Below are 25,036 nucleotides of genomic sequence, written 5' to 3'. Positions count from 1 at the left end.
AGAAACAACAGGGGATGTGCTCCATAAACAGGAGAGGGAGTACATGCTAATTGGAGCAAGATGACTCTGGGCCTCGGAGGGATGTTACCAGGAAAGGAGCTTTAGTCTACCTGATGCTCGACTGTGTGGGTGGTACTCAGAGGGTTTTACAGTTCTGTTGGAGAGCTTGGGTGGAGTTAAAAATGGTGACTCATGAGCAAAGAAAATGAAAAATGGAGGCACGTGTCCATGCCACAAAGAGCAAAGGTTACAAAGCTACTGTAATCAGTATGCTACTCGGTTCATTAGTGAATAGTGCTCTTATATTTCATAATAAGGGAAATATGAAATATGGACAGTGAAAAGTTGTGACAGAGCTCATGGGAGAGTGAGAGATAGGAAGGGCACAGGCGGTTGAAGATCAGGTGTAAATTAAGTTTGGGGAGGTATAGTACGTTGTATTGTGTCCTACAAAACATACATTTACTTGAAACATCAGACTATGATCTTATTTGGAATAAGGGTCTTTGTAGATGTAATTAAGGTAAGAATCTCCATATGAGATCTTCCTGGATTAGGTGGACCCTAAATCCAATGACAAGTGCCCTTATAAGAGACAGAAAAGGAGAAGTCACTGAGGCACCCAGGGGGAGGCCACATGAAGATGGGGGCAGAGGTTAGAGTGATGCAGCCACAACTTAGGAGCTCTAAGCGTTGCCAGCAGCCACCAGAAGCCAGGGGGGAGGCAAGGGACCTCCCATGCAGCTTTCAGAGAACTAGTCCTGATGGCACGTTGATTTTGAATTTCTGCCCTCCTGAAGTATGAGAGACTAAACTGCTGTTGTTTGAAGCCTCCAGGTTTGTTATAGCAGATCTCGGAAATTACTACAGGAGGGGAGGTAGAGAAGGATGGGGTGGGCAACTGCTGTCATGCGGTGGGGATGTTAAAAGCTTTTTAGTATTATTTGATGTTTTAAAGTGTTTACGTATTTTATAAAAAGTAAACATTAAAAATCAATGGATTAGATCTTGGAAATGAAAAAAACTGAATCAGAAACTTTACCAGATGTACTGAAAGCTGTGCAGCTGAAGAGCAAATGAGCAAGTTGGACGTCAGTGAGTTCAGAGACTCTGGAGGCTCCTGCCGAGAGTGCAGGAGCACGGAAGAGAGGCAGAGGTGTGGGGGGCAGACCCAAGAGGCTCAGGGTCCATCTGAAGGCATTTCAGAGCAAGACAAGAGAGGATGGGGGACGGGCAGCATTTGAAGAACTGATGTCAGGATGTCACCAGAAGTGAGTCAGGACACTGCTGAAAGCCCAAGAGTGTCAAGCAGAATGAACAGAAAACAAGGCAGACAAAAGCCATGCCAAGAAATCACAGAGCAAAGGAGGGACCAAACGTATCATCTCTAACAGCAACATTTAAAATGCAACATGAAATGCGACATTTAACAAGTCTTTTCAAAGTACTAAGGGAAAATACCTCTGAATTTAGAATTCTGTGTAATTTGCACTATCATGCAAGACGGAAGACTAAGTCAGAGCCTCCCACCCTAAAGATCTTGAATGAGATATGGGTGCAGAGAGATTTTGTTCCCTGTAGGCCTTGGGGTGTCAAATGGTGCCCAGGATGGCCAGTGGCCCTGCCGAGTCACGTCTGGCTGCAGAAAGCCACGTGTCTACCCCAGAGTGCCATTCAAGTGGAATTTTTTTGTGTGCTGTGACATGGAGATAGTTGGGAAGCCCTGCGGTAAATAAAAACATTTTCAGATGTGTATGAGATCAGAAAGCTTACTACCCTTTCTAAAATAACTAAAGGATATATCCCAGCAGGAGAAAAACGAACCTGGAATTCACAGGGTGAAAGAGCAACTGCCAGCAAACAAGTTATAAAAATATTTTGCTGAAGTCAGTCCTTTAAAAAATGTAAAAATACGGAATTTCAGATGTGTGGGAAGGAGATAAGAGAGAAGAAAGGATCCTATAACTTTAGTCTTTGAAAGAAAAACTTAAGTTTATTCATATTAAAAATGAAAATGTATCGAAATAGTGGTATAAAAATAGACGGTTAAACTTTCAAACCAGGAAAAAGGAAGAAAGTTTGATTAGTCTCACAACGAACCAGAAAAGATAGCCTACAAATAGAAAGTACACAAGTTTGAGCATAAGCCTAATCATGTTAAATGTGGTTGGCTTTCACCTATTAACACAGAGCATCCTTAGCCTGGATAAAAAATACCTAATCCAGCTGTAGATGTTTAAAAGAGACACAGCTACCAGAGGTAGAAAATAAAGGTGTGGAAAAAAGATGTATGTGGCATAATTCACTTTTAAAAGTAGTGTAAATAGTGTCCATATCCTCTTACAGCCTTAGATGGGATCTGTGTATTGCATTGTGAGGTTTCTCTATGGGCTTTTTTTCTTGGGTTGAGGAAAAAAGGGAGGTCTGTACCAGTGTTTTATTTGTGCTCTGCAAACAAAAACCTGTTCTCTTTTACCAAATAATTTTATTTCTTGGACAATACAGATTGTCCTAAAATTAAAATTGCATTTTTGACATCTTGGACCCTCTTTTCCTCCTTTTTGGTGACTTACAGATTGAGGTATACAGCAAGGAAAACCCATTGTTCTTAGGAGTCTATGGTGGCCTTTATTAATTGAATGCTTGGGTGAACGTATTCTGTGTATGTATCCTTGAGTAAAATGAAAGGTTTCTGGTGAGGGAGATTTGACGTGTAAATGTGAACTGTATTTAAAACAGTTCGTAGACGGTTTTTGGACAGAATATTATAGTTATGATTCAGGGTTAATATACATGCTTCTGAACTCATAGATAGAATTAAGTTATTTGTTATTGTATCTTCCCTTTTTTTTCTTGCAGAACACTGTTTAGTTGTTTTTTCAGTGACTTTTAAAAAAATTATTTGTAGGTCCTACGGCCGGGCTCCAAAGATGATTCACCTGGAATCTAACTTTGTTCAGTTCAAAGAGGAGCTGCTGCCCAAAGAAGGAAACAAGGCTCTGCTCACCTTCCCTTTTCTTCATATTTATTGGACAGAATGCTGTGTAAGTATTCACTTAGGGGAAAGAAAGTGTGTTGTAATAGGGTTAAAAATTCTTGAGTCCTGCTTTTAAGACAAGTGTGATTTTTTCAGGTTTACTCTTTAAAGTGCTCTTGACTCTTTTCTTCGTCCTCAGCCAGGTGTGTGGCTCTGTCACTGCATGGTTTTACTCTGGTCCTGGTGATCACTAAGCACAGTCTTGTTTCCTGTTTTGAGTCTTCTGAGCCATCTCACCTTGTGCCACAAACCTTAATCAGTTTGAACTGTGTTTAGTCTTTACTTTCCATTTTGTTTTCATGATGCCTGTGTTCACCGTGATGGCACTTACTGTACTTGATCATCCTGTTGTCTCTTCTGCTCTCAGCGTGACCCAGTGAGTTGGGGGACCGTGTCCTCCTTCATCACCGTCACAGTGCCTACCTAGGTAGCCCTCCGCGACTCGATCAAATGAATGAATGTTAGTGTTGTAGGCATCGTAACCTTCACTTGTATTTTGTGGCTGTGTGTCATGAACGCAGAAAAAACCTCATTCTTGACAGAATTCTTCTGTTGTGAACTGATAGACAAGTCTGTGATCATTTCTTTCTGTGTATTTTGATTCTGGTAAAGCAAGCATTTAGCAGTGTACAAAGTACATAAATCATTACACACTGCAACATTTTAGCTTAAATCTGAGAAAGCAGAACTAGTTTTTTGTGGTTTCAGTGAGACAGAACTTTGGAAGCCTGCGCCTGGTTTCCCCCCCGACTTTGACCCCTGTTGCCTTTCTCTTTGCTGGTTTTGCTCCATATCCTTTCCCAGGGTTGGGCTTTATTCCTAGCAGTGAGTGCGATAACATGCGTGAGAAGTTTTCTACCAGGCAAGCTCACTAGAGACTTGGTGCTCAGGGTTTTTAATGGGGCTGGTCACATGGGTGCCCTCTGCCTGGAATGCACCAGCATTCCTCATTCCTGGAAGGAAAGCAGCTGTTTAGCATAAACTATATTTTGTATATAAACAGTGTAGGTTGCAGTGAGATCCTCTTATCACAGGGTGGTGGAAACCCTGTAAAAATCCAGATTCCCAGATGCAGCCAAGGGCTACCCTCGTTAGCAGGCCTGAGAAGGATGGCCATCCCAGGCCTGCTGTGTGAGCTTTTCCCCCTGTAACCTCTCATTGGTAATGTCTGACTTGATAATTTGGTTGGGAAGTGCTCTGGTTTCTCCATGGTATGGTTACTATTTTTCCTTTGCAACTAATAAGCTATCTCTAGGGAGCCACTCCAAGACCAAGTAAGTATCCTGCTCCTTGTCCGGCTTTCCCACTTAGATTTAGCATCCAGTGTGATCTTTCCTGAACTGGTCTTGACTAAGGGCTGCTAACGCTGCCAGCATTTGTCAGCCTGGCCTCTACTCTGAGGAAGAACCTGCGTGGGTTTTTGTTTATTCAGTGAGAGTGGCCAGTTACCCCTGCTTATGCTGATGCTCACATTGTCCTGCATGTGGCTAGTGAGAGCCACTTCAAGCTGGCTCCTGCATCCTTTTGAGCATTTTCTAACTTCCTGACATAACAAGATATGCTGGGTTCTTGTAGCTTTGTTACCCTTGCCCTGGAATCAGCCTTTTCTTCACAGAGCCTGGTTCCTTTGGCAGTAAGTGTGTTCCTTGCTACAGGAGTGTCACGGCTTTTCTGCCCCTTTAGTAGACAGGGCTAAGAAGGGATGCGTCTTGCAGATCGTGAGTTGATGCTGATGCCTCCAGTTTTAGCCCAACCCGACATGGCTCCTCCCTGCCTTGCCTGTTCCCTGTTTACATCTGCTCTCAGCAACATCAGCACATTTATTTATTTGCTCTGTCCTTCAGCGTGCTTAAGATAGTTTCATAATTGCTACACATACCTCAACTAAAAACAAACATACTAACAAGAGCCAAAAAATTGGTACTTTTCCTAGACTGACAGTACATAGTCATAGTATATATTAGTGTCTGTTCGGGCTAGTCCTCCCTCTGGTTCATCCTTTTCAGTGTCCTCCTAGTTACTCTTTCATTTTTAGTTCTGGTATTTTTATTGGTATCATGATAAGTTCATAAATTACCATATGCAGAACTAACATCTTAATGATGTTGAGACATCCTAACCAAGAACAAGGGATGTCTTTGTGCAAATCTACTTTTGTGTTTTGTGCTTTTTTTCATTACAGATTTTAAACATTTCTGGTTAAATTTATTTCCAAGTATATTACTTTTTTCGTTGCTATTGTAAATGGGGCTGTTGATTGATTTTCATGTTAACCTTGCTGAATTCTTTTATTGTTGAGTTAGTTTTATCATTGATTCTCTAGGCCCAAAGTCTAGGGTTTTCCAGATGCCCTTCATGTCATCTGCAAATAAACATAGTTTCACCTCTTATGCCATGAATTGTCTGATTTAGGACATTGTTCAATATTGGGGAGATAGTGGGTATCATTGCCTTGTTCTTGATGTTAGCGGGAATACCTGTAGTGTTTCCCCATTAAGTAGAATGCTCACCGTATGATTGAGGAAAATATATGTATGATCACGTGAAGAAAGTATCCATTCCTGTTTTCTTAAGGGTTTTTACTAGGAATATGAGTTGAACTTTGTCAGAGGCTTTTTCAGACTCAATGGAGATAATCATGATTCCCTCCCTCCTTAGATCTATTAATATGAGGTATTTCAAAAAGTTTGTGGAAGACTGGAATTGAAAGATAATACGAATCTTTCCATGAACTTTTTGAAGTCCCTTATATACTGAATTATATTAACAGGTTTCTTAATGTTAAACAATATTTGCATTCTTGGTATAAATCCCACTTAATGTAGTATTGGAGTCTGTTCATTTAAATTTTATTTAGGAATTTTTGCATCAGTTTTCACAAGTGATTGATCTGTAACTTCCGTCCTGTCTTTATCAAGGTTTAGGTATCAATATTATGATTGTTTAATAAAAATGATTTGGAAGTTTTTGATTACTGTCCATTTCTCAAACAGTTTATATAGCATTGGAGCTATCTGGTCTCTAAGATTTGATGGAATTCTCCTATGAAACTACCCGGGCCTGGTACTTCCTTGTGGGATAGTTCCTTGATAACTTCTGTGTCCCTTCCATGAAAATTGATCTGTTCAGTCATTTGTCAATTTTGATAAACCCTATTTTTCTTAGAAATTATTTCAGTTAGATTTTAAAATTTGTTTTCATTGAAGTGTGTGAAGTATTTATTTTGACTTTTAAAATGTGCTCAGTGTCAGTAGTTACTTCCTCATCATTATTTCTTATTTTGTATATTTGTGCTTTCTCTCTTTCTTCCTAAATTAACTTAGCCAGTAGTTTGTTGATTTTTTTTTCAGAGAACCAGGTTTTTATTAATTAATCTGATTTATTGTTAGTCTGTTTTCTACCTCATTAATCTCTGCTTTCATTTTTATTATTTCCTCCTTTTTGTCTTATGGTTTACTTTGTTCTTTTTCTAGTTTTTCTTTGAGTCTAGAATGAATTAATTTTAATTATTAAATTTTTACTGATACAAGTCTTTAAAGTTATGAAATTTTCTCTGATTACTGCTTTAAATATATCCCAGTGTTTTATCATTATTTTTCAGAAATTTTCTATTTTCTGTTTGTATTCCCTCCTCACCGAGTAACTGTTTAATAGAAAGTTAGTTTCCAGAAAGGAAATTTTTAAAAAATTTTATTAAAATATTTCTGGTTGTATTGCATTGTGATCAGAAAGTGTTGCTTATAATAGTTCTGCTTCGTGAAACTCACTTTTTTTCTGTATCCTAATGATCACTTTTTGTGGATATTCCATGTAGGTTTGAGAATGTATTTTCTTTCTTTACAGATTGTAGATTGTAATGTGTTTTGTTTTGTTTTGTTTTGTTTTGTTTTGGTGGCTGACCGGTAACAGGGATCAAGCCCTAGACCTTAGTGTTACCAATACCACACTCTAACCACCTGAGCTAACTGGCCAGTCTGTAATGTTAAATATGTATCCGTGAGATCTTTCTTATTGTTTATGTTGTTTGGGTCATTTAAATTTAATTTTTGTTCATTGATCTATCTTTAACTGATAGTATGGTAAAGTGTTCTATTATTGGTATATTTCTATTTTTCTTGCATCTTCTGTAGATTCTGCTTTGTATAGAAGATTGATGTATAATTTGGTGCACAGATATTCATAACTATTATAATTTTTATGGAGTGAAATATGTCATTTAAAAAGTGGTTTCTGGGTTAGTGTATCTTGCTTAGGAAGACCTTGTCTATCTGAAGATAATAACTGATTTTCTCATATATTTTCTTTTAACAATTTTGTAATTGGTGTTTTTTATTTTGGTGTATATAGCTTCAAGTTGTTTTTATGTAGGTAGGAGCTGTGGAGGTTGAGGATCTAATTTTACGTCTAATGCATAGCAAGTTGGCCTAACACCATTTCATAATAGTCTATCTTTTCTCCACTTATTGGGAATGTCACCTTTATTTTAAACCAACATTCTGTGCCAGAATCAGACTTTTAATTATTACATTTTAATAATATGTATTGATATCTGTTCTTTTAAAATAAACCTTGTGGTTAGTGTACATATTCTCTTCCATGTGTCATGTAAGTTGTACTTTCTAAAGTTGGCTGTACTGATATATCCTGTCCCATATGCTCTTCTCCATGTCACAGTGACTTTCCTGTGCTGAGAGGCCGGGTCTGTGTTTCCTTCAGTAGAACCTGGGTGGGCCTCTGACTCTGGTGGAGGTGAGAGTAAGTCATAAAAGGTAACATATCTTCTGTCAGATCCTCCTTTTGGGATGCTTCTTAGAACCCAGCCACAAGGCTGAGAGAAGCCAAGAACGCTAATGGGTGGGTGTGTGCTGACTGACTCCAGTGGAAAGTGTTCTAAACCACTGCAGTTTGTTACACAGCAGTACATAACTGGAACATCAATTGAAAAGAAAAAAGAGAAAGATTAGGATTGCCTTGAATAAGTCATCGATACATTTGAGAAGAATTTTAATGATCACGAATCTTCTCTAATCTGGGAACATGGTATGTTCTCCATTCTTTGTGCCATTTTTATGTCCTTCAGTAATGTGTCATAATATTTTTCATAAATCTTGCATTTTTGTTAAGTTTCCTTTTTGTGGCCATTATGAATGAGATTTTTTTTCCTTAAAATTACATTCTAACCAGAGAGCCTGTTTTTTTTTTTTTTTTTTAGTTAAGTCTTGATTATCAATCATCTATTTAAAAAAAGGTTTCTGGACTAAGTTTCTGATGTTTAGGATTTTAGATTTAAAAGTAAAACTGCTGTGTTGTTTCAGTAGTTGCTTTAGGGCTTATAGTACACACCTATAACTTACCACATTCTTCCTTCAAGTAATATTATATTACTTGATGCATAGTATAAGTTTATAACAGTATACTTCGTTTTCCCCCTACCAGTCTTGGTGTAATTGTTGTCATATCTTTTAACCCTATGTGTGTTTTAAATCCCACAATACATTGTTACTATATTTGCTTTGAACAGTCGATTATGTTTTAAAGAGATTAAAAATAAGAAAACATGTCTTTTATATTTACTCATATAATTACCATTTCCATTGCTCTCCATTCTTTGTTTAGATCCAGATTTTCATTTGGTGTTAATTTCCTTCTGACTGAAGGATTGCTTTAACCTTTCTTGTTGTGTAGATCCATTGGTGCAAGTTAGGCCAATTTGCTGCCCGTTTACACAGTAAAATTAGATCCTGCCTACATAAAAATAACTTGAAGTTATACAGGCCCAACTATAAGACCTAAATTATAAAATTGTTAAAAGAAAATACAGGAGAAAATCGGTTATTATCTTCAGATAGACAAGTCCTCCCTAAGCCAGATACACTACCCTGAACATTCTTTCAGCTTTGAATATATGAGAAAGTCTTTATCTTGCCTTTATTTTTGAAAAATATTTTCATTGGGTAGGGAACTCTAGTTCCATAGTTCTTTTTTCTTTCAGAACTTTGAAGATATGGTTCCCCTGTCTTTTGGTCTCTGCTGGTTCCCAAGAGATGTCTTGTAGTTTTGTCTTTGGTACTGTGCACATAAAGTGTTGTCTTTTCTTTGGCGTCTTAAGATTTTTTTCTTTAATGCTGGTTTTTAACAGTTTGATTATGATATGCTTTGGTGTAACTTTCTCTATATTTCTTATGGGTTTTTTGGGCTTATAATTTTGATCAAATTTAGAAAATTTTTGGTCATTATTTTTTCAAATATTTTTTCTGTTCTTCCCTCTTCTTTGGGGATTCCAAATACATGTGTATATATACACATATATTACATATTCTACATAACATGTTAATACTAATATTGTATACTGTATACTATACACATAAATGATATATTTTATATATACTCATATGTAATATACACATGCACAGACATAGTAAGTCACTTGAAGTCTCACAGCTTGCTGATACTCTGTTGATGTTTTTTCAGTCTTTTTTCTCTGTGTTTTGTTTGGATAATTTCTGTTGCTATATTTTCATGTTAACTAATCTTTTTTCGCATGGTGTCTAATCAGCTCTAATTCTCCCAGTGTGTTTTCCATGTTAGACGTTGTGTTTTTCATTCTAGAAATTCCATGTGGGTCTTTTTCTTCTTCTCTAGATATAGTTCACGTGTTTGCTTAACTTCACTCCTCTACCTTCTTGATGCAGGAGTGTGTTATAGTAGTGATGGTGATTACAGTAACTAGTTTAATTGCTTTATCTACTAATTCTATTACCTGTGTTGTCATTAATGGGTCTATTTATTTTTTTGTTGTTTTTTAATTTGAAAGTTTTTATTTTTTAACTATAGACATCTGTAAGAGGCTGAACATCTGCTGCTGTCATGGCCCAAGAGGCAAGAGGGCAGGTGATGAGAGGGGTTTTAGGGTCGACTTCCTGGGAGAGGCGCCCCTGTACCTTGCTGCACCCTCCCTGGCTCTTCTTCAGGGTTTGTTGATGATGGCGTTTTGAACAGTGTCACCAGGGGCATCTGGCTCCTCTCAGAGGTCGTAAAGCTGCCACAGTGTCTGTCTTTGGCTGCTGCCCAGCGGAAGTGCCCCGTGAGCAGGAGCGCTGGCCCTGCCCTCCTGCGGCCGGCTGGCGCCATTATCTGCCGCGAGCAGGAGGCAGCCAGTGGTGCTGTCGTGTAGTACTGGGTCTGTTTCTATTAAATGATTTTTCCACTTACTATGAATCATATATTCTTACTTTTTTGCCTGCCTGGCAGTTTGTTTTGGATGACAGAAACTGTAAGTTTAATCTTGTTTGATTGATGCTGGATATTTTTGTATTCTTCTAAATTTTCTTGAGCTTTGTTCAGTTAAGCCACTTATTAAGTCTGGGCCTTTTGGATCTAGCTTTTATAATTTGGTGGGTCTGGAGCAGTGATCAGTCCAGGACTGATTATTTCTTAGTACTGAGGCAAGATCATCCTGAGTTCTCTGGTTCTTCAGTCTGGCCTGTAGGCATAGCCCCTGTCCCAGCCCTGTGTGGATGCCAGGCCTTGGTGCCTCAGATCCTGTCTGACGGTCTGTTCCCGACTTGGGGGTGGTTTCCATAGCCACTTGCCGATCAGTTCCCTGGGGAATACTCGGGGTCCTCTGCTGGTCTCTGGGTTATTTCTACGTGGCTCTCTCCTCTCTGGCATGCTGTCCTGTGAAGTCTAGCTACCTCAGTTTCCCTGGATTCTCAGCTCTGTGTCCCCAAGTCAGGGAGTCTGCCAGGCTTCACCTCTGTTCCTCTCTCTGTGCTGAGCCCCAGAAACCCTCATGGTGCTCAGCTGGGGCATATGGAGGCTCACCTGGCTTATGTCCTATCTTGGGGGGGTGGGGATGGGGACACTATCCTTTGTTGCCTGATGTCCAGGGTCTTGAAAAGCATGAATTTGTGGTGTGTGTGGGTTTTTTTGTTTTTTGTTTTCTCAGTTGTTTCAGGTGATGGTGTAAATCTGGTTCCTCTCTCTTCATCTGGGCTGGAAGCAGTAGTCACATGTATTGATTGATATCAGCATGCATTCATGGATTCCTAGTTTTCAATGGAGTGTAATCTATTAGGATCATTATTTTGGTGCTCAGATTGTCCCAAATTGTCTTCTGCAACGTTTTGAAATGTACCTATTTTTTGAGCATTCCCAGACACAGGACGATCCGGGCTCATCTTTCTTCTCCCCTTGACTCAGCCCTGGGGTCAACTGTTTCTCCAAGGGGCTCTGGATCCTTCTGGTGGAAAACTGTATTTAGAAACCAGCATCTGGAGCTAGGCCTGCTCTTTGCTAATGAGCTCCCAGTGGGCAAAACTAAAGAAAGCGTGTATGTATATACGTGTTTGTACACCCACACACACAAACACATTTACATCTGTTTATTTCCATATGTAGCTGTCTGTGTACATACATATACACACATGTATACTCAGAATCCAGCCCCAGTCCAGCGCTACCAGGTTAGTTCTCGTTTCCTCCCTCTCCATATGTATCTCCCTTCTCTGACAGGGAGAAGCCAAGCACTCATTCTCCTCCATGTCTTCTTGTTGGACTAGTCCCCTGTCTGGAGCCACTCTCCCGTCACTGCGTCCTGATGCCCACAGGTGGATGCCCCGTCCTTGCACTGGGCTGACAACTGTTCTGGGTCACACCCTTCCCAGCACTGACTCTCTCCTTGCCCCCCTTGATCTGCAGCATCCTGCATGAATTCATTCTGACAAGGATGCCTTCTTTGCCCTGCCTGGCCTCTGACAACCTGTCCCGGCCCTCCGATCCTTCCTCAGCTCACTTGGGGCCCCACATCTTGTGCTGCACCTCCCTGTGCCACCACCTAGACACCCTCCTGGCCTTGCTGATGCCTGGGGCCTGCCCCCACGTGGGTGCTCTCCCCCTGAGCTACTGCCTTCTCCTCGTGGACACCTTCCCTGCTATCTTTGCCCCTCCAGCCCTACATGCATCGCCTGTTCCTGCTCATGGTTTTTTCTTGAGTTAGCTTTGTTTTCTTTAGAGACCAGTAGCCTTACTGGCCAAGTGTGGTCTCTGTAAGTGTCACTGAGTGGCGTTAGTGACATTCCATTGTTGGCTCACTGTGATGAGTGATGGGCTGGGTCACGTCGAGCAATCTCCCTCAGAGTTGTTTGGAACTTCTCTGTTCTGCCTCCGTCCTGCCTACGCTCTGCAAGGTCTCTTCTGGAGAGCCCTGCACACTGCCAAGCAGAGTGGGTCCGGTGCCCCTCGGGATGCAGCAGCTCCTCCCTGGCATGCAGAGCCAAGGCGGAGCTGTGACGGGCCAGCAAGGGTTCCACCAGTCACCCAGTGACAGTGTGGCTCAGGGTGAGTGGGCAGGGCGCTGTGCATCTGCTCTTTGCTTTTAGAGCTGCTAGAGTCAGGCTGTTGGCCCTCCGGCCTTTTGGTTTTGCTTCCAGGCATGATGCATTTGTGGCTCCTGGAGAGCCAACAGTACACCAGCATTGTAGAATCTATACTTCAAGTCCTAAAACTGCTGTTCTGTGGGAAATGTGCAGTATGTGATTAGGTTACTCTTGGGTATTTATTCACAGAAAATTGATTTTTTGCAAGATGGGTTTCTTCTAAGTGAATGATCTTTTTGGGTTGCTTTTGTTTTTTTATTTAAACCACGACATAGCAGTTTTTAAAATCAGGATAAAAATTATAAGTATTCCTTTTGGAACTTTCTATTTAGTGAATTAAACCAAAAGTACTGGATGTAGAACTTAAGATTTAACTCATTTGTGGATCAGTAAAATTAGCATATGTCTGCATAAATGTTGAGTGACAAAAAATCCAAAGAGGATAAGGGCAGGACAGTAAGGAGGAACTATTAAAAGAGAAGTATATATTTAAACAATAGCTATTAATTATTGTTTCCAAAGGTTTTTAAATACCTAGTTTTGAAATGGATTAAGTATCTTGGGTTTAGATTTTTTAAATCTGAGTGGAATTAGAATCTGCTAAGTGGATTTATAAAGCACAAGGGCAGTTATGAATAAAGTTACAAAGAGTGAGGAAAAAGTATTCTTTCCTGGCTTTCTGGGGGAGAGAGCTGAGCTGAACTCATTCGCTTTTATGTAGCAGGGCTGCCTTCTCTGGAAGCCTTGTGTTGGGTACTGTTACTGTGAAGCAGAATTGACTTCTAGGACCAGTGTGGCTCCCCAGTTCATTACCATGAATGAGGATAGAATTAAGCAAGCTGTGTTTGCTTCTGTTCTTGGCTGCACATGTGACGCTATCCTGCCTCCAGTGTGGCCTGTGGGGCTTGCAGGGAGCTGAAGGGAGGCTGGCAGGCCACAGCGGTGACAGCCCGCTCGACTCCCACCATCAGGGCGTGGCACACACCCAGATCATAGTCATGTAGTGCTTGGGTCCAGAGCCTAACACCCACTGTTGCTGTGTGAGCAACTTACCTAGCGCTCTGGAGTTTTGGGATGCTGTCTTCCCTCAGTGTCGTGTGTGTTCTGGAGTGTGCACACCAAGCGTGGCGCTGCGCCTGCTCGGAGCCGTCCGCAGGCTCAGCAGGCCATTGGGCTTCTGCTCAGCTCCGTCCCTGAGCTAGCCCAGGGCTTTGAAACATCGTGACCGCCAAACTGTTATTAGACACGTTTTGCCATATAAAGGGAATTGATTAACTTGCTTTCACAGTGAATTATTTATTTTTAGGATACTGAAGTATATAAAGCTACAGTAAAAGACGACCTCACCAAGTGGCAGAATGTTCTGAAAGCTCATAGCTCTGTGGACTGGTTAATAGTGGTAGTTGAAAATGATGCCAAGAAAAAAAACAAAACCAACATCCTTCCCCGAACTTCTATTGTGGACAAAATAAGAAATGATTTTTGTAATAAACAGAGTGACAGGTAAGTGTATCTTTAATTTTACCTCATTTGGTTGGTCTCTAGATGGTACGGATCGCTGGCTTCCTGGGTAGTGATAGGTATTGATTGACTTAGTCTCTAGTGAGTGATTGTGGGGCTCTGGCCAGGAGACCTGGTTGGTCCCTGTCCTCACAGAGTTCCTGGTCTGGCAGGCCAAGGAACTGTGAACAGTAATCCCCCAGGGGACCCTGGGGAAGACCATGCGGTGGGTCCTTTCCTGAGGACTGACAATGGCCAGTCTTGCAGTCCTTGTGCAGAACAGGTTCCTTAAACTTTTTTTTTTTTTAAACTATGGGCCCTTTTTTTGTTTACCTTAATACCTAATAAGAGTTCCCAAGTGTAGAAGTTATAAGGTGCTGGCTTAATCCCTTCAGAAACCTTAGAAGGGAACCCGACACTTGTATGTTAACGTATTCCATGGGCTTACTCCTCCCTGTCTGCGCCCTGCTCTGGCTCCTGGGGCCAGCTCACTTCCTTTCCCTCCAGTGGTGCCATTCCTAACTGAGCAGCTGGTGTGTTCACTCCTGTGTGACTGATGGCCTGTCTCTCTTAGTTCAGCACTTGAACTCACCCAGGTCCTGGGGATTTGGTGGTGAGCCTGGACTCTGCTCTGACACAGCAGGTCATCATACCCATGGTGACCCTATGGCAAAAGCTCAGATGAAGGGTTCCAGAGAGCTGCAGGAGCTTCATTCGGGGAGCTGGCCTACTCTGGGGGCTGAGGGTGGCGCCCTGAGAAGGCAGTGGTGGACTGAGAGAGGGGAAGGCTGAGGAAGTAAGGCAGGAGCACGGAAAAACAGTCCTGGGTATGTGCACCCCACAATGGCAGCCAGACAGGGCCACATGATCACGTGTGATCTTGCCGTGTGACTGATCGTGTATCAGTGTCACCCCTGTGAGTGGACAGTTCTTCAGGGGAAGGAGCACGGTGGGTGTCTTTTTCATGCTGCACATAGTACTGGGCACACGGTCACGATCAGACTTGCTCTATTTCTAGTTGAATTAATTATTAGATTATTGTGCTTATGGCTTATTTTGGAGAAATTTCATGCAGTCTGGACTGGTGGAAATTTTTTTAAGGTATGTTATTCATAAATTACTTAGGCAGGAGGAATCCGTATAACATTTTAACAAGAGGCTACATAATTGGTGTCTCTTCCCTCTCTGTGGCTCATCTCTACTAACAAATGGGCCAATACTGACTAATAAAACATCTAGACAGAGCTGAAAGTCAAAAACCAAGTGGCCTTTGAGGTTTTCTTTAATATAACAAAAGAAGTCATGTTCGTTTGGGACTGTATTAAGTAAATACATTGGTGCTAATGAGGTTTATTGTCTGAACTGGTGAAATGCCCACATTGTATAATAACACTTTCAGAGTCTGTTTGTAATTTTTTTTTTTTTTTTTGGTGGGGGTCGGCTGGCCTTTGTGGGGATCTGAACTGGGGGTCTTGATACTACAAGGCTGTGCTCTAACCAACTGAGTAACCAGCCAGCCTTGTGTTGGTAATTTTTCTAATTGCTAAAAGTATGTTTTTGCTTAGCCCATTTACAACTAACTTGCTTCTTTTTGACGTTAGAATATTTTTTAAGATTTATTTTCAGTTGACGCATAATAATTTTATGTATTTATGAGGTACAGTGTAATGTTTTATATATGTATATGATGTGAATAATCATAAGTTGCTTTCTAATGACTATTCTTTATATATAAAATTTAACTTATTAAAATTTGTAATGTTTCATCTTCATCTCCAGTGGTTTAAGCATGCCTTCTTACCATTTTGATTTTCATTAATTTGAAAAGACCCCTTTAAACAAATTTATACTTTATTTTTTTAATGTAAAAAGCTGGGTTAGATTCTCATAAAATTGAATTGAATAGAGTCTATATTGACAGTTATTTTATTAGACAGTAAATTTCTGGCTGTTGGAAATATTGAAACACTTGGCCCTGAAATGGCTTACTATTCTTTTTAACCTTATACTTGTGTTTAATTTTTTATTATATTATTACATGTTCATTGTTGAATTTTTAGAAGAAGGTAATGAGCAAAAAGAAAATGGATGTTAACTCTCAGTATTTTGGTATGTGTCTTTCCAGACTTTTTTCTCATCATGCGCATATTTTAAAGTGATATCATACTGTGCATAATGTTTTATGCTTGCTTTTTTCACTTAATGCATTATAAAATCTTTCCACTAACAATAAATGTATTTCCGTGTCATTGTTGTTGGTGAATAATATTCCATAGTATTAATGTACCATAAGTTCTTTATATAGTGCTTTGCTGAGCTTACAGTTATTTATTATTATAAACAACATTATTATGAACATCTTTCCAGCTCACATTTTGTGATCATCTTTAATTATTTCCATAGGATAAATGCTTTAAAGGGAAATTGCTTGATAAAAGGTTTTGTGCATTGTTCAAGCTTTTGATAAATGCTGCCGAATCAGAGACTTGTTAATTGTGCCAGCAGCAGCGGAATCTCCCTGTTAACACTGCGCCCATGTGGGCTGCTGCTTGGGACCACCACGCGGTGGTCTCCCATTGGAGATGCTACTGCTCCCCAGTCTGGCCCCACTGTCCCTGACTTCAGTTGCTATTTCAGACTTTACCTTTTTGAGCTAACCATCTAAACTTGATGTGGATATCCAAAGAATAGTACTTTTTTATTAAAGAAAAAAAAACACAAAAAACCAAAAACTAGAAACAGTAAAAGTCAAAGGGCATCATACAGGACGGAGAATATAATGAATACTGTGTCTGATTGACAAGCACAGGTCACTGAAAAACGACATTGTTTAGGGGCTGGTGTTTGTGTCCATCTCCATTTCCATCCACCCCTGTGGGTATAGGGGGACTCGTATCTGGTCAGGAATAATTGTTAACAATTATGATCCTCGAGAATGCCTTAAGGATGAACTGCCAAACTGATAGATTCTGGGTGCTCATACATGCATAAATAAATACCCTGTGGTCCTTGCAGGCCCTGGGAGTGAGCTGGCTCTGGCCTTTTGTTTTTCAGGGGAGAGACAGTGCCCCATGAGGCGGAGTGACTGGCATTAAAGCCAGCTGCTGATTTTTAAGTTTTCTTCTTGGTTCCGATTATTCTTATGGTGGAACTTGTTAGTGTGTGCTGCTTTACCTTTTGTCCACCAATTTTTAATTCCGTGGACTCAGCCGTCCCACCAGAGATGTGCGGGGAGCAGAGGAAAAGAGGCTGTGTCAGGTCGTTGTGCTGCTTGTTGGTGATTCAGGTAAAATGTTCACTAAGGAGAAATGTTGATGCTCATAGCATCAATACTTTAAAATTATTTCTGTGTTCAAATATATTCATCTTTTAAAATTACTGTTACCAAGGCTAAAGAAAGTTATTTCCAACTTGTGGGATGAAGATGTTGTCCTTTCCAAATCCACTGGAAATTTCTTGTAATTTTATGACTTTGATATTTGTACATCATGGGTACAGTCTCTTTGTAATTAAATTGAATCAGACCTATATGTTAAGCTATGTTCTAAGCCTTTATTTATTGTTTACTTACCCTGCCCTTGCAGAGCTCACAGTCTGGTGGGAGAGACAGACCTACAGAGAGGGAATGTGCTTTTCCATGGAGCTTTTATCTTGGCAGTAGTGTGATCACAGTGGGAGCTGAGGGTGCAGAGCAGAGGGGTCGAGGTGGGAGATGTGCCTTGAGGTGTGAGGTTGGGTGAGTAGGAATGTGGTCAGTGAAGGGGGTGAACATCAGAAGTTCAGTGGATCAGTTACAGGGAACCAGAAGAGATGTTGAGGGGGCAGCGCACATGATAGCTGAGAACTAAGTGTGACCCTCACCTTATTTTATGCAGACCCCTGGAAGTGGGTCTAGGGCTCCAAGTGCATCATAAACCCTCTCACCCTTCCAGGCCCTTCCACAGCAAACCCTCCTTGGAACTTGTGCAGCACTTACTCCTTGTGCAGCCATAAGCCATTGATGACGAACCTTTTCCTGACCTGATGCCTCACCACCTGCCCAGTGTTTTTCACTAATTGGGGGATTGGTGGGGGAGGGAGCTGAAGTGATGCTCAGGGAAGTGGTGGCCACTGAGCAGCGGTGCTGTGTGTGGAGGGTCCTTCCCAGATAGCCCGTTCATGTCTTTGCAGGTGTGTGGTGCTGTCCGACCCCCTGAAGGACTCTTCTCGAACTCAGGAATCCTGGAATGCCTTCCTGACCAAACTCAGGACATTGCTTCTTATGTCTTTTACCAAAAACCTAGGCAAGTTTGAGGATGACATGAGAACCTTGAGGGAGAAGAGGACTGAGCCAGGCTGGAGCTTTTGTGAATATTTCATGGTTCAGGTACTTGACTAATTATGGAACTGGACAGTCTCCTTCCCTCCATCCCTTTTTTTTTTCTTTCTAAATTAGGCAGCTGTCTTGTAGTTCTCTCTGGCATAGTTCTTAAAAACAGGGATGATAGAGTAGCCAGAGGAGACGTTTCATTTTCTTGGCTTGTGAAGCAGCAGAGCAGAGGTGGTCTCTGCCAGGTCTGCTGCTGCTCAAAGTGTGGCATCCAGCCTTGTCTGAAACAGTCTTGTCCTCGGAGGGATCTTGGTTTTGTTCTCATCTTAGGAGCCTTCTGGGCTGTCTGTCGTGGACATGAATCAGACAGAGTTTCCTGGCAGGGGCTGATGGTCATGGAGATAGAGGTGTGTATTCACTCTCTGCAGGCTATGTGATTAAGTGGCTTCCTGGGAAACTTTCCTCCGTTGTTTTATTTTATAACCTTGGGTTCCAATAAAAGATTGCATTAAGCTAGTTTCTTTACTGCAATTTACAAAAATATTTACACCTTTAGAATTGTAGTTCAAAATCAGCCCTTTTTCCCTTTAAACAAGAAAGGTCTTAGATGAACAAAGGGATGTGTGCTGGCTTAGTTTGGGGAGAGGCGGCCTTTGTGACACTGCAGAGAGTGACAAGACTGTTGCTCTTGGGGTTCCTCATTCTTACTCATCATCTTTTGACTGAGTAAAGCATAGTTTTTGTATTTAACCATCAATTGTAATTACTAAGAAATAACGTATTTTGAATAAATAAAAGGCCCATTTTGATTAGACATTTTGATTTCTATTTCTTTCTGTGAGGCTTTTGTCTTAGGGGTATTTGGAAGATTTGGAACATGTAAGGGGATTTGAATATGTTAGTAACTTCCTGAATGATTGACATATCGCAGACCTCTCTAGTTGACCTGTCTCTTCACCCTCAAGCTTGTTAAGCCTAGTTTTTAGGAGTTACAGACAAAGAAAGGGAGAGGCTGAAGAGAGCTGGTGGTGTCAGCATGAGCCCATGGTTTAATTGACAGATGAATGGATGGGTGGATAGGTAGGCAGATTTGGAAACACAGATATGTTGATGTATGAGTATTAGCACACACGCATGTCTCCTTGCTCTGTCCACTGACAGGGCCTCGAAACAGGACACCCTAGAAGCAAGGAGCACACCCAGTGCTAAGGTCTAGGTTTCTAAACTCCATTCTCCAAAAAAAGGACCCAGAGCTCATCACAGAAGTGGTTGACTACAGGGCTGGGCAGGAAGTATATTAGATGGACCTGGAACATCTTGTAGAACCAGAAAGTAAGGAAGTGCACACAAAAAGATGTGGGCCCATCCAGAGAGCACAAGCACCCCTGAAGGAGCCTCCCGATGGCCGACACTGGAACAGTTTGAACAACAAAACAAATAATGATGGAATTGTATTTTAATCCAGAGAATCAAATTAATACCTGTGTGTCTATATTGATATAAATAGTTGGTTAAAAAAGTAAATGAAGGAGATTGCTGAGCTCTTTCATACAGAAGGATTTCAGTTACAAATGGAGAAGGAAAGAAAATAGAAAGTCACCTTTTGCAAATGCCACAGTGAGAACTCTGGTGACAGGATCTCTGATGGGTGCTGAAGGTGGTGGCGGGCAAAGGCCTGTGAAGAGGTGGGTGTGAATAAGCTCCCCATCTCCCCAGTGTTTGTGAACTGCAGAAGGTGCAGCGGGAAACCTGCTTCCTACCACCTGGGCCATGTGATCACAGCTGGTGTCATCCGTGAGAAGACACACCAGCATCACAAGTTCCTTGAGGAGACGCAGTGAGAAAGAGACATCTTTTCTCTGTAAAATTTATCGGCAATTGTGAAAACGTAGCAGATGAACCCAAGTGGAGGGTCATTGACAAAGTAACTTATCAGCCTTCTTCAAACTGCTAAGGCCATGAAAATCAAGGGAAGACTGATAAACTGTTATAGGTTGCAGGAGACTGAGGGAAACGGCCACCTGGTGTGACGTGGGGTCCTGGAACAGAAGGAAGGGCATTAGTGGAAAAACTGGTAACATTAAAATAAGGACTGTTTAGTTAATAGTATTGTACCAGTGTTAACTTTCTGGTTTTGATAGTTGTACTATGGTTCTGTAAGAGGTTACAGGGAGCTGAGCATAGCTGAGGCTGTATGGAAACTGCACAATTTTTTTTGCAATATTTTTGTAAGTCTAAAATTAGTTCAGGATTAAAAATGAGTAAGGAAGGAAATCCTGACACATATTACGACACAGTTGAACCTTAAAGGCATTATGCTAAGTGAAGAAGCCAAGAGGAGATGCCATGTGATCCCACTTCTATGAGGCCCCTAGAGGGGTCCAATTCGTGGAGACAGGAAGTAGAACAGTGGGGGCAGGGGATGGGAGGTTAGTGTTTAATGGGGACAGAGATTTAATTTGGGAAGATTAGAAAGTTCTGCAGATTGGTTGTACAACAGTGTGAACGTATGTAACAGTACTGAACTGTATAGTTAAAAATGTTAAGATGTTAAATTTTATGTTAAGTATATTTTATCACAATTAAAAAGAAAAAAATTAGTTTATTGGAGTGCTCAGTCTTGAGAATACTTCATAAAGAAGAATTCAGTGTAACTCAGCAATTTTTCTTGTAAAGTACTGTCCACCAGCTTTCAAGGGAAACAAGATACAAAGGAGAGCTGGGAGAAGTCCTGGGCCCTGGGGAAAACAGCTCCGGTGCTCCCCATCCCCGCACCTCTTAGCCACAGTTGCTGATGGCTGACACTAACCACCTGCTTAACTGTGTGCCAGGCTATTCCACTCAGTTTACAGAAATGAATTTAATTCGCACACAGAAACCTCATGCGAGAGAAACTTTATTATCCAGATAAAAAAACCAAGGCACAGCTTACCCAGTTAACATAGCCACATCTGGGAAGTGCCAGCATCTGGATATGACCCAGGCAGTGGGGATCCAGTCTGTGCCCTCAGTTCTCACCCAGCGACCCAGGCCTCTAGGGGTTTTGGAAGAGGGTCCACAAATACCTGAGGTGAAGCTGGATTCCAAGTACCTGAGTATGTCAGTGTGTGAATTTATGTGTGTGCGTATGCCCTCCTGGTTTTTACTTTTTAATGTGTAATAATGGAAATCAGAAAGTAAAAAAATCACCTGATCGTCTCTTTACATTTTTTTTATTCCACAAATGCTGTTGAGAACTTGCATGTGCCAGATCGACTTCTAGGTGCTGGGGTGGTGTCAGTAAGCAACTTTCATAAGCTTATGTTGTAGTGGGGAGACAGCAAACAGGTGAATTGCGCTGTGTGCTGGAGGAAAGCACAGGAAGCACCAGTGGTGTGCAGTGCTGGGCAGGGCAGCGGCCATTTCAGTCAACTGTTAAGGAAGGGAAGGCCTCATGAGCAGGTGACATGGTGAGAACTTGACAGTGGTTGAAGAGCAAGTCACGGATATTTGGAGGAGGAATGAGAAAATGCTTCAGGCAGTGCAAAGGTCCTGAGGCGGCTGTGTGCCGTATGTGTGAGTTTTGGGAGGAGGTTTTGGTGGTAGAGCAGAGTGAGTTAGGCTGGAGAGGTGATCGGAGAGGCAGACCTCGTGGGGCCTGGGAATTCCTTGAAAGGTTTTAGGAGTCTCCTCTGAGAGTGGTGAGCAACGCTGACTGAGATGGGAAGACTGGGTGGTGTGCATTGTGGAAAAGGTTTGCAGTTCAGGTGTGGACATGCAGACTTGATGTGGTTGGATCACAGTGAGGATGTTGAGCATGCGGTTTGAGCCACAAATCTGTTCTGAGCTGGAGTGACAAATTCTGTAGTCGTAATGTGTAGGTGGCATGTGAGGCCATGTGTTGGTAAGACCTCTAAAAGGAAATAGTGAGTGTAGAAAGAGGAGTCTGAGGGCCGAGCCCTGGGGCCTGTAGCAGAAAGTCTGGGGGGCAAGGGGAGCCACAGTAGGAAGAGGGTGTGGGAAGGGTGCCGGTCACTGCATGTCAGGATGGCAAGGAAAACACCAAGGACAAGAGAATGACCGTTGTGTCCATTGCTGCTGTTAGGTCAAGGAGGGCATTTGGGAGTCATGTTGATCTTTTCCTACTTCTTGCTGTCCCCATCTCCGTGCATGAATAAATGTTGACATGTTATGGTCATCAAGTTGATTGTTACATAGCACACACACAGCATGAACATCATTCACAATGCTGCATGCTTTCTCTATTGAAATCTTTAATGGCTACATACTGTTTCAGGCAGTTGATTTATGTTTTTGTTCTTTAAACTTCTTTTGGGAAAACAGGAGGAACTTGCCTTTGTGTTTGAGATGCTACAGCAGTTCGAAGATGCGCTGGTGCAGTACGACGAGCTGGACGCCCTGTTTTCTCAGTATGTTGTCAACTTTGGTGCTGGGGGTGAGTAGTGCTGTTTCAGCAACAAATTCTTTTCTCAGAAAAAATTGGTTTCTCTCCCATCTCAGGTAGTCTTGAAGCTGCCATTTTATGTACCTAATAATCGTCTTTTGTTGTTTTTGTACATATTTATAGGATGTGTTCTCATGATTCTTACAGGAAATGAAATGGAAATTAAAGATTAATCACTTTTAGTTTTAGAAGAATCTTAAGTAATGAAAGCATTTAAAAAGTTGTTTTTCAGGTATAAAGTGACATTTCTATCTTCTGATTCTATACCTTGCTAGGGTAAGAATGGAAGTCTCTTTTACTATATTGAGAGGTTGTCTCTAATATTTGAGTGCCATTGCTATGAGTTTTACATGACACCCTTGTAACAGGTGTTCATCTTTCTCTTAAACAATGTCTTAAGTTCTTTTAAAATACAAAATTAGCACAATGAAACATGTAAAAAAAATTGGTAGTCCTCACTGTTTTTACTGATACTTATTTTGATAGAAATGACATCATTTTATATAGACTTGTCTCTGTTAACAGTCCATGTCGGGCATTTCTCCAAGGTAATGGATCGGATTCTAAGTTATCTTTGTTAGTAGCTGCATAACGTTTCATAGCATGATTCCTGAGAGTTTATTCAACCATCCGCTGGTGTTGGATATTTGGGTTATTTTCCACTTCTTGCCACCACAAGCAATGCAGTCATAGTTATCTTTGCTGACTGCTCTTTTTGAGAGTCCTTGTCATCATGTCTGAAGAGAGGAGTGATTTCAAGGACTCATAGTGTTGACTAGAGAACCTGTAGCAAGGTGAGGTACTGGGACAGTCAGCTCTAGCCATGGGTACTGTCCTTATTCTGGAAGTGATAATGAAATGTCACTGATCAAAACCTGCTCCAAACCAACTTTAACAAAGTTCAGGTTTGGATATCTTACTCTGCTAAGACACAAATATAAACATAACCAAAACAAAGTATTTACTAATTAAATTTTTAAAAATTGGAAGAGGTAAAACTTTATTTCTTATATTCTAGATGTCCATATTATACATATATATCTTTTAAGTATCTTATAAATTCCTTATATTTTGCATAATCTCTTTGTTTTTTTCTCTCAGCTTGAAAATACATCTGAGGTGATGTAAAACCCAAAAGTTAGCTTGTACCAGGCTTTGAGCTGAATGATGAGATTGTTCATTTTTGTTTGTTCATTCCCCAAGTACTTACTGAGGGCGGCCCACATGTGGTAGGTGCTGTTCTGCCTACACTGAGGGACAGAACAAAACCCTTTCTTCATGGAGCTTTCATGAAGGGGAGACAGGCACAGCCAAACAATTGTGTGACTTCACGCCGAGAGCAGTCCATGTAGGTTGTAGAAAGGGACACGCTAAGCGGGGCAGTGATGCGAGGTGCTGTGGAAGTCTAGACAGGGCCGTCGGGCAGCCTCTCTAAGCAGGCACAGAGGCCTGAGCGGGCTGTGGGAGTGCCCCTGAGAATGCTAGGGCACAGGAGACTCCCAGGCTGGCTGGCATCTCCCCTCTTGAGCACTTCACCAGCTCTGAGGAGAAGTTTGAGTCAGTGGAGAGTGTCGTAGCTGGAGTTGACACTTCAAATATTTAATCATGCCAGTTTGCCAATAGTGAGTCACTTCCTTACTTGAACATAGAATGAACTGGTTGTGATACCTCTCTTTTGGAGTGACAAGAAGAGAGTAAAAAATTTTTTCCCATAAAGATTGAATGACTTCCTGTTGTAGATTCTTGTTTATTTTAAGATCCAATTTGAGTCTTAGGGCTATAAGTTAAAATTGCGGAACCTTGTTGAAATTTCTGAAAAGCATGGGTTTTCTTGCCTCTGCTTGCTGCTACTACATCTTCCTTTTACCTACTGTCCTTTCCTTTAGGAGCTTCTCTAAGGTAATTGATGTGGTAGAGTTGGGGAGATAAGTAAGGAAAAATATGGAAACTAAGGAACACAAAAAAATACCAGGATGGTCAGGTGGACGGGCTGCACTCCAATGCACAGGTAAAGATAAGGTAGCCAGCCATGCTCTATCCAAGACTAGTGCCTCCTCTCAGCCTAACGGGCACAGAGCCTGAGGTGTCCCTCGTTCCATAGCCCTTCAGTCTCTGGATGGCTTCTCTACCTGTTCAGCTCCTGCATGTGACGTGGGCATGCTGAGACAGTGAGCCTTGCACCTAGGTCATCTCACCCTGTGCACAACTGGCAGGCGCCAGCAACTGAGGAGGTCGTGTTGTTTGGCTAAGGGGGGCAGGGTGGGGGTCACAGAGCACCTAGTTGTTAAGCTGCCTATTCATCTAGCAGGCTTCACAGTCCTAAGCAAGAATCTCCGCAAGGTGATGTATTCGTCATCAGTGCCTTTCAT

The 25,036-nt window shown here is 41.5% G+C and overlaps 1 protein-coding gene across 3 annotated transcripts in view; it reads left to right on the top strand.

Annotated features, from left to right (window-relative positions):
* Nucleotides 1-25,036, top strand: part of TRAPPC10 (trafficking protein particle complex subunit 10) — an 87,629-nt gene that overhangs the window by 24,118 nt on the left and 38,475 nt on the right. For 2 of the 3 annotated variants that reach the window (XM_063107645.1, XM_063107636.1), the window contains exons 3-6: nucleotides 2,909-3,044; nucleotides 13,721-13,917; nucleotides 18,085-18,280; nucleotides 22,547-22,658. In XM_063107645.1, the coding sequence (XP_062963715.1) occupies nucleotides 2,909-3,044; nucleotides 13,721-13,917; nucleotides 18,085-18,280; nucleotides 22,547-22,658 (641 nt within the window). The remainder of the gene's footprint in view (nucleotides 1-2,908; nucleotides 3,045-13,720; nucleotides 13,918-18,084; nucleotides 18,281-22,546; nucleotides 22,659-25,036) is intronic. The other variant, XM_063107655.1, reaches the window with a different exon arrangement.

The sequence above is a fragment of the Cynocephalus volans genome, chromosome 1 (assembly GCF_027409185.1).
Source record: "Cynocephalus volans isolate mCynVol1 chromosome 1, mCynVol1.pri, whole genome shotgun sequence".
Lineage (NCBI taxonomy): Eukaryota > Metazoa > Chordata > Mammalia > Dermoptera > Cynocephalidae > Cynocephalus > Cynocephalus volans.
This window is presented reverse-complemented; position numbering and strand designations above follow the sequence as displayed.